Raw genomic sequence first — 9,753 nt, 5'->3', positions numbered from 1 at the left:
TCCTCATAACAGAGTGAAGTTTCTGTGTAGCATGACTCAGTAAGTAAATACGGAAGTCATGAGAAAAATTAATTTTTTAGTAGTGGATTTTATTTTTTCAAAATAATTATTCAGTATTTGTACATTTCATGATTGTATGTAGTATTATTCATAAATAAATAGACAAGATATTTCCAGATATTTCCGGTCTTCATTATTGCAATGAATCTGAATTTAAGCTGATGTCAGGATCTATCTTGTGCTTGAACGAACTCGGACAATGTGTACACCTGTTTTATTTTGATCGATCTCTGTAGATGTGTGCGTACAGGTACATGCATGTCTGTTTTATTTTAATCTTGTGGTTTTAACGTTTTACGTTAAAGAAATGGTATTGTCGTCACGGTAATATTGCTAGACCTCTACAATTCTCTCAATGGAAAAGCATCCAAATTCTCTTACAAAAAAAACTTAATGTGCATTTTTATGCCGAAACAAAAGATCATTGAACCTGCGCTACTGCACTTGTCAGTTGGCAAACCACAACTGGACGCTCTCGTTTAGAAAATTTGAAAAAAAAAAATGTATGTATATATATATATATATATATATATATATATCCGAAAAAATAATAGCATCTCTGCAGACTCAGAACTTTCAAAATTCAAGTACAGAGTAGGAAAGGTTGAGCAATGGCTGCAGTGCACTCGGAGCAAACTTCCGAGCAAAGAGGTAACAAACAGAGGTGGTGTCAGAATTATATTGGCAGTGGGTGCCGTTGTTACGAATAGATCGTATGAAATCATCTGTGATGTTAGACTTTCCGTAGAGTGCGGGGTGTGGACCGCCCATGGACCAATCAACCCAAGTCACGGTCCGATTAGAATTATGTGAAGCGTAGAACATGTGGAGGAAAGTAGGAATGTAATGTTCATCTGGGTAGCAAGCAGGCCTACAATATTTGCTGAAGAGGGTGTAGTAGTTGGTGTCGGCGACTATGGAAATAGCGAGTGCACGGTGAAGTTCAAACCACTGAGACCCTTTACGCCAATGACGGAGCTGTATGTAGGGGAGCATATTGCGATTGTAGCGACCTCTTCCATAACGAGAGGGTTCATCGTATGATTCAACAAAGCTATGGGAAGAAGCAGTCAGATATTTGTATACAATTGGGAAGTTATAGACCGGGATGCAGCTCTCCGAAAGCAGAACAAATCTTTCGTTTGAAAAGTCTAGCAATCCATTGCCCAGAAGCCGCCTCTCCGCGTCCGATAGTGTCGTTGTTCCCCACTCAACCTTCTGAAATATATACATATATATGACAACAGTCACAAAATGCTTTGATCATCATTTCTTTGGAAACTACGTGCTGCATGCATGCTGTTTGTAATTAATTATATGCTAATTGCTTCTCTTTCTCGCCCAAATTTCGAAAATAAATTTATATAAATGATATATATATCTTGAATATATAAATATAGTTACTGGATTGATACCTATGAAATTAAGAGAGAACAACTTGTATTTTTATATGTCAAAGAAAGAAAGAAATTACAATAAATCAAAGATATTAACTGATTTACGCAATAAACTAAATATGGTAGAGAATAAGTCATAATATCATACATATATTAGAATATTATCATAAGTACGGTAATATTCTAACACACTCGATGCATGATTATTTGGAATGTGATCAAATCCAATTCCAGCATTCTTCTCTATCAAAGCATCATTAATATCAATAATAATGTTATTTTTCGACATTTTCTTTTCATCTCCCTCGACTATATATATATATATATATTTGTGGGTCAATTCCATTACACATAATATATATGATAATATCCCAAACCCACAATGTAATTGGAAAAGAATTAAAAAAAAAGGCATAATATAGTCAATCACAAAATCATTAACCGACCAGAGATAAGGTTTTGATACGGACATGGGACCTAAAAAGCTACAAATATTGTCTATAGTTCCTATCATATTCGAACGTATGGAACAAGCCTCGTACCTGACTGGGGATTTGGCGTCCATAGAAAGGTGAATGGGTGGAGACGTTGAGGTTGTACCCGGGAGGCGCATGAACGTAAACGGAGTACAACTCCCTAGCATGTCCCCAAAAGAACCTCTCCCACAGCGGCAACATTGGCAACGGCCCCCTTGTCAGGAACATGAACGCCACCTTTGGAACTCTTCTCTGATTCGGGTATTCTTTCTTCTTTGGCACCATCGACGCCCTCCAAAACAGCTCCTCGTCGGACATCCCGTGCGTCACATTGATCGGCCGCAGAAACGCCTCCATGCTCAGGCAATCCACCGGCTTGACGACTGTGCTCCTACTGGTGCAATTGCCGGGGGCGGAGACGTGGTTCACGAAGGAGTACACCTCCGGGTGATAGTTGAACGCCATCTTGCGGTTGATGTGCCACGTGGCCGCTAATCCGATAACCACGCCGGCGACGAAAACCAATAGGAAAGATAGGATTTGGACCAGTTTTAACAGACCCGTGTGCTTGTCGGTTTCTTCTTTGTGATCCCCAGACCTTCTACTACTACTCCTGGCCATTGCAGGCTGGCTTAATTCGGGTTCTCTCTCCCTAGATCTGTTTGGAAAGGAAAGCTACATGAATTCAGCTATTTTCTTTAAGAGGGTGAGGGAGAGATTTGAAATTCTTAAGAAAAGCTAATTTGAATTACAGAGGTCGTTAATAATCATTTTGATCAGGTATAAGTTTTTTTTTAAGAGTAAGATAATCTTGAAAAATAGGATCGGAAAAACGATTATGCGGGAAATTCAAGGGGAAAATAAAGAAATTAAATCAGAGAGAGTGGGGAAGAATCGGTTTGATGAAATGAAATAATAAAAAAGAACGAATCCGAAAGATTTGGGTAGGGAATTCAGTCGCGTTCAACACAGCGAGAGCAGTGGGATTTGGATGGACGAGAAAGGGGGCGACGAGGAGAACAGAAGAAGGAAACGTTTCGGAGAGGGAGTGGGATCAGACCTGACCGTGTTGTGTTCCGGATATCAGAGAGAGAGAGTGGTGCACTCGGTGACGTTGACAGGAAAGAATGTGGGAGGTTTGGAGAGAGAGAGAAGAGAGAAGGCGGGTGGGGATGGCCATCGAGGTGGAATGAATAATGAATAATAACTTTTCGATAAACATTTATTATTTTTAACTTTAAAATAAAACATAATTTGTTTCTACTCCTTTAAAGAATTTTGATAGATAAATAATTCATGTGTTAATTTATTAATTTTGAGTACTCTCGTCCCAAATCATATCGTTCTTAACTTCTTATAAATAAGAATAAATATAGATAGAAATTATTATTAAAAATATTCATTTTACATACATAATATGACATCATTTAGACCACATATCTTCCTAAGTGAGTGTATAAATAATAGAATAGTGGCAAATCTTTGTATAATTTCACTTGCATATTTGTTTCGTCGTATTAAAATAGAGTTATGTTATTAATCATTTATTTTGCTATCATTTTATAATATGGTATTAAATGATTTAAAACTATTTATTATATTTCACTTATAAACCTATTATTTAAGGTTATATAATGCTGAGAGAATGATGATAAATATGATAGATAGATTTTTCTATTAAAATATTGGTAAGCTACGATCTTTTCTCTATTTTTCAATCACATTCAGATAAAAAAAAAAGGAAAAAGAAAAAATAATGATGTTCCTATTTTTTTTTTTAAGCAATGTTCCTATTGGTTTTAAATATAATAATCTAGTCCCGTTGAGTAGGGGTATAAATTTAAATCGAAAAATGGGCCCGGACCAGACCGGTTGGTCCAATTTTGAACTGGTCCCTATATTATGAAAACGGTTGGACCCAATCCGGTCAGTTTCTTAATTTCCAGGACCGAACTGGACCGGTTGGGAAATATATATATATAAATTAATTTTATATATTATACAAAATATTTTTTATATATAAGTTTTATATATAATATATAATTATATATGAGATTTTTATATATCATATATGAAATAATTTCACATTATAATTTATGACATAAAATGTTAATTTTAAATATGAACATATGTAATTTGTTTGATATTAGTATAGTATGATACTATGATATTATTTATTAGCATAATATTATAATTTATAGTAGTAACACTATAATACTATGATATATTAATATAAAATAGATATGATAAAAGTTATAGCATGATATATGTATAATAGTATAGTTAACTTAATATTTTAGTATTAATATCACTGTTATATTTTAAAAAAATAAGAAAACCAAACCGGATTGGATCGAAAACCAGTAAAACTGGATGTACCGGTTTAAGAGGTTACACACCTACCGTTGAGTAATGAAAAAAATAATTACATGCTAGATGCTTATTTCAATCCTATTAATGCAACATTATTCATTAATCTTTAAATTTATTATTTTTAAAAAATTAAAGTTGATCTAGTGATTAATGGACAATATTATATCAATATAGTTTGATGCAAGTGGGATATGTATATAGTATACAACATACCTTTCAAAATATATCTCAAAGATAGATGCTTTAGCTATAAAGAAATCTCATAAAAATAAATTTACAAACTGACATGATTTGATATGATACATTAAATTGTAAATTACTTTTATTATAAAATATATATAATATATAATATGAAATCATGTCAGTTTATAAATTTATTTTTATAAAATATTTTTATAGCTATAACACTTCATTTTGGCAAATAAGGAGCATGTACATGCAATACACATCATGTAAGGCAAGGCCCAAGTTCTTATTTTTTTTTTTTCCCCGGATAAAAAAAGGGTGAGAAGAGGTAATCGAATGTAACTTTTTTATTTGGGTTTGATCATAGTAGCACCATATTCCCTAGGAACCGAACAGTAGGGGCTTAAAAAGTAGGCAGCCACGTGCAATATCTCAAGTCGGACTTGAGCCATAGTTTAGACAACAATTTCATAAGAAAGTTCAATGAGATTTTAGGTGGCTAATACTAATAATATATGGTGAATATATAGATTTAAATTCGAATTCAAGAATAGTACATATCAAACTTCTCGAGAGTAACCCAATGACGCCTTGCTTGACTAATGAAAGTTTTTGTAGATTACATTTTTATCCTACCCTTACTCGTCTTATTGCATTGATATGTCATTACCAAGAGTTTTTGAGGTATAATTAATTTAGCACTCACAAGTAGTGTTATATACTACACTCCTATCATACTTTTATTTAAGTAGATATGACCATTTCCATTAGAGAGAAGCTACAGGCAGGTCGAGTGGATATTCCATTTTTACACCTGCCAATGATGCGCTGCCACATAAGAGGTTTAGAAAACTACATCTACACCTGCATGCATGATAAAGAAATTTCACTACATCTTCCCCCATCCCGACTCCTACTCTCCCCTACACCTCGTCGCTTGCACTCTCCCCCAGCCCCTTCTCTCTCTCTCTCTCTCTCTCTCTCTCTAAAATATGATTTCTCTCCAAGAATATACTCGGTTCCCTCTCTCCTTCCCTCTCCTCCAATTGTTGCCCCTTGTTGAGAAATCTGTGGCCATTGAGGGGTAGGTGAGGGTACTAACTCAACATAGAGAGCTTCTGCGTTTTTGGCAATTGCTTGCTCTGCTTTCCATCGGTCCTGGCTGTCGATGTTGTGGCTGCTGCTGGTGCCTTGGCTTTCCATTTGAGCGCCAACTGCTCAGAGACAAGAGGCTTTTGAGGTTTTATTCTTTTTATACTCTGATTTTGTTGCCTTTTAATTTCTATTTGGGTGCTGAGAGAAAGAGGTGGAAGATTTCTGTTTGGCTAATGAGAACAAGTAAAATTTATTGTGCTACTGCGACTACCTTTGTTGTAGTTGTATTTGTTGTTTTCCCTTTTCCACCATTGACATTTTCTCAATCATAGAAATAAAATTATGTAGGATTTGATTCACACTTTTTATTTGAGTTCTAAACTCTATACATCCCATGATCAATCTATGATGTGGATTTTTGGCTTGCAAAATTATGTACATATGTAATGACCTCTTGATGTAACTCAGTTGAAACTTATTGCAATTTCTTATTGCAATCTTGCAAGCAATATTTCGCTAATTGCTTTTGGTTGAATCTTTATCATAGTTTTCTACTAACAAGATACCTCAGAACAATTTCTATTAAAATGTTTCACTTCTTGTTGCAAGGGTGTTGGGGAGAGAGAGAAATGAAGAGGGGATAGGAAACTGACGTCAGAGAGGAGAAAGGAGCGGGCATACTGCACAAGGGAGAATTGAGAGAAATTATTATTATTTTTAATCATGCATGCGGGTGTAGAATGGAGTTTCCTATACCTTCTACATGGCAACACATCATTGGCGGGTGTAAAAATTGGAAGGCACCCGTCTGGCCTTGAGTTTTTTTCTTTCCATTATCCTTGGAACATCTTTTTCTATGAAAAAAATAAAAGTTATAATTAGATAAATCATGAGAATAAGATGAATATGTAATATGTAGCAATTTCCTATATTAAAATAATATGTGAATTAGTGAGTTGAGATGAGATGAATTGAGATAAAAGTTGAAAATTAAATAAAATATTGTCATAATATTATTTTTTTAATATTATTATTGTTTTGAGATTTGAAAAAATTGAATTGTTTATTGTATTTTATGTGAAAATTTGTGAAAATTGTAATGACGAGATGAGATGAGATGGGTTTGGATGTTGAGCTAAGCTGAGTTCTTTATAAATAATAGTGAGTTGAGTTGGTTGGGTGAGTTTTGTATGACTCACTTAAGATGAGTTTATGTGTGTTTGAATATTAAGATGAGTTTATATATATTTATAGAAAGTTGTAAAATAAATGGGTCCTACCATTAAATTTTACCATTCATTTGACATGGTCTTAGCAACTGTCAGCGCCGAAGCCTGCATAAAAAAAAAAAAAAAATATATATATATATATATATATATATATATATATATATATAAATTCCTAACAAGCTGCACTTGCAGCCAAACCAGCCAAGTAGAAAAAATGATAAATAATTGAGTTAGGCCCATGAGAGATGGAAAAGTTGTACACAATGGAAATAAAAGTAAACTGACAGAGATGAAAAAGTAAAACCAAAAATTAATGTTTATCAATTGTGGGTCCTACAGATGAGTTCAGTTTTGGACTTTATTCAACTTGTGTAAAAACCTGCATTTAGATGTTAAACTCAATCTAAAAATGAAGTGCACTGGACAGAGTTGTGCGTCCAGGTGCCGTTTAGATAGTGAGTTGAGATAAGATAAGATGATTTTAGATGAGTTGAATAAAATATTATTATAATATTATTTTTTAATATTATAATTATTTTGAGATTTGACAAAGTTGAATTGTTTATTGTATTTTGTGTGAAAATTTGTGAAAAGTATAATGATAGTTGTTGGAGCTGTTTAAAGTTTAAACAAATTGAAATCAAACCGTTCATGCAAACGGTGCGGAGTAGCTGAGGTCACGTCAAATAGAATATAAAAAAAAGGACAAAAGACCACGCCCGCGCGAAACCGAAATGAGAAAGAAAAAATCCAAACAAAAACACTAAAACAGAGCTCGTGTTCCTCTAGATCTTTGTCTTCATGCTCATCTGGGTTTTCAGTTGCCAACTTGATTTGTATTTTCTGCTTCCATTCTTAAATCTTTCCTTGGTGGCTTAGCTAATTTTGGCATATCTTGAGAATGAGCTTTTCTCGCAAACTGAATACTCTTTTTCTACTGCCAGTGATATGGACTTGCCTTATTCATCAATAGACAATATTCTAGGACATATATCAATTAGAGGTTGTATTTGATTGTTTTTTGGGATCTGGCTTCCAGCTGACTTGGTCCTAGGTTTTGAGTATTCAAGTTTTTTACAGCAGGTAAAGGAGGCACCAAAATGGAAATGAAGGAAAACCCAGAAAACCCACTACCAAAAATCCATATACTCAGAAAACCCACCACCAAAAATCAAACAAACATTGAAATGAGGGAAAAAAAAAGTAGATAATCGGAACCTTATTTCTAGTAACTTAGAAATAAATCAGCTGAGAAAAAGAGACATTTTTTTAGCGTTGGCGTAGACTTCAGCTTTGCACTGCTGTATTGCAAGGAACCTACGAAGCAGATGGAGGATTTTGAAAGAATCAGAGCAACGTACTTTTTGAGCATTAGTGTAGGTTTTTATATTTTTTTCTTTTCATTTCGTCTTTAGAGAGCTAAGAACTCAATGACAATGAAAGAAAGGGAGGGAAATGGAAGGAAGTATTACTAAATGGGGCATTTCAATTTTTTGTCATATCAGTCGGTGTTTGCACCGCGCTTACACAAAACGATTGCCTTTAACTTCTTTTCTTATTGTAAAGGTTCCTTAACAGGGATTGTTTTTGTTTTTTCTCAGGTAGGAACTAGAAAATAAAACGGATCAGGGGTGTTGCGTGGTTGAGAGCACGTGTTCCAGGGATGGTAATGGCTCGTGTTCAATATATGTACATAGGGATGTAAATTTAAACCGAAAAATTAGACTGAACCGGACCGATTGGTCTAGTTTTGAACCGGTCCGGTCCGGAACCGGTTCCTATATTATGAAATCCGGTCGAAATCGGTCCGATTTCGGTTCCGTAGTTTCCGGAACCGGAACCGGAACTAGACCGGTTGTAAAAATATATATATATAAATTAATTTTATATATTATACAAAATATTTATATATATAAGTTTTATGTATAATATATAATTATATATTAAATTTATATATATAATATATAATTATATATCATATATGAAATAATTTCATATTATAATTTATAAATTATAACATAAAATTTTAATCTTAAATATGAACATTTATAATTTGTTTGATCATATGTTATTAATATAATTATATATAAGATAATGTTATTATAATTTATAAAATAAAAGTTTAATCTTAAAGATGAAAATTTAATTGATCATATGTTTTAAATATAATATATATATTAAATTATTAATAACATTTTATCATAAGAAGTAATATTTTATTATATATTTTTTACATTTTAAAAAATCGGAAAATCGGACCGAAAACCGGTAAAACCGGATGTACCAGTTTAGGAGGGTAATCGGGACGTAATCGGTTTTGAAAAATTAAAAATCGGTACATACTGGTTCGATTTTAGATTTTGTCCAAAATCAGACCGGACCGATTACATCCCTATATATACGTAATATAATTATTATTATTACTATTATTATATAGTTATGAGTCGGACCACTCTGCGAGCTCAGTTTGACTGTATAGTAATTTTTAAGTTTTTTATTATTATTTTTTTAAATATTTTTAAAAATTAAAAAATATATATTAATATATTTAAAACCACTTCTTTAATTATTAAAGAAAAAAAATATGAATATTACCGGCTTTTGTTTAGTTACTGGCTTTAGCTTAGTTACTGGCTTTTGTTTAGTACGGTAGTAATAGTATGAATATTTATCTGTAACTAACCTTTATTACCTTTTCTTTTCAACGAAGATCTCATAGTTTGGAAGAAAATAAAAAATAAAAAAATTCCGAACGATACACCAACACTTGAGCCGTAATAGGGAGGCGGCCGAGTACGCTTTCTCTATCGTTATATGTACTAGTCGTTTTGTTCATTAATAAGCAGCAAGCCCCCCGTGTTTTGTGGATAATGACGTGGCGTATCCGTCCAACACCATCCACAAATACACAATCAAAAATCAAACGCAGAATTAAGG

General features: G+C 33.3%; 1 protein-coding gene across 1 annotated transcript; it reads right to left on the bottom strand.

The window, feature by feature from the left end:
- Positions 1–606: 606 nt before the first annotated feature.
- Positions 607–3,087, bottom strand: LOC121255880 (glycosyltransferase BC10). The gene is made up of 2 exons (XM_041156427.1): positions 2,000–3,087; positions 607–1,278 (listed from the first exon to the last, which is right to left on the bottom strand). The coding sequence occupies exons 1-2, from the start codon at positions 2,552–2,554 to the stop codon at positions 637–639; spliced, it is 1,197 nt and encodes a 398-aa protein (XP_041012361.1). The 5' UTR covers positions 2,555–3,087; the 3' UTR covers positions 607–636.
- Positions 3,088–9,753: the final 6,666 nt, after the last annotated feature.

The sequence above is a fragment of the Juglans microcarpa x Juglans regia genome, chromosome 3D, assembly GCF_004785595.1.
Source record: "Juglans microcarpa x Juglans regia isolate MS1-56 chromosome 3D, Jm3101_v1.0, whole genome shotgun sequence".
Lineage (NCBI taxonomy): Eukaryota > Viridiplantae > Streptophyta > Magnoliopsida > Fagales > Juglandaceae > Juglans > Juglans microcarpa x Juglans regia.
This window is presented reverse-complemented; position numbering and strand designations above follow the sequence as displayed.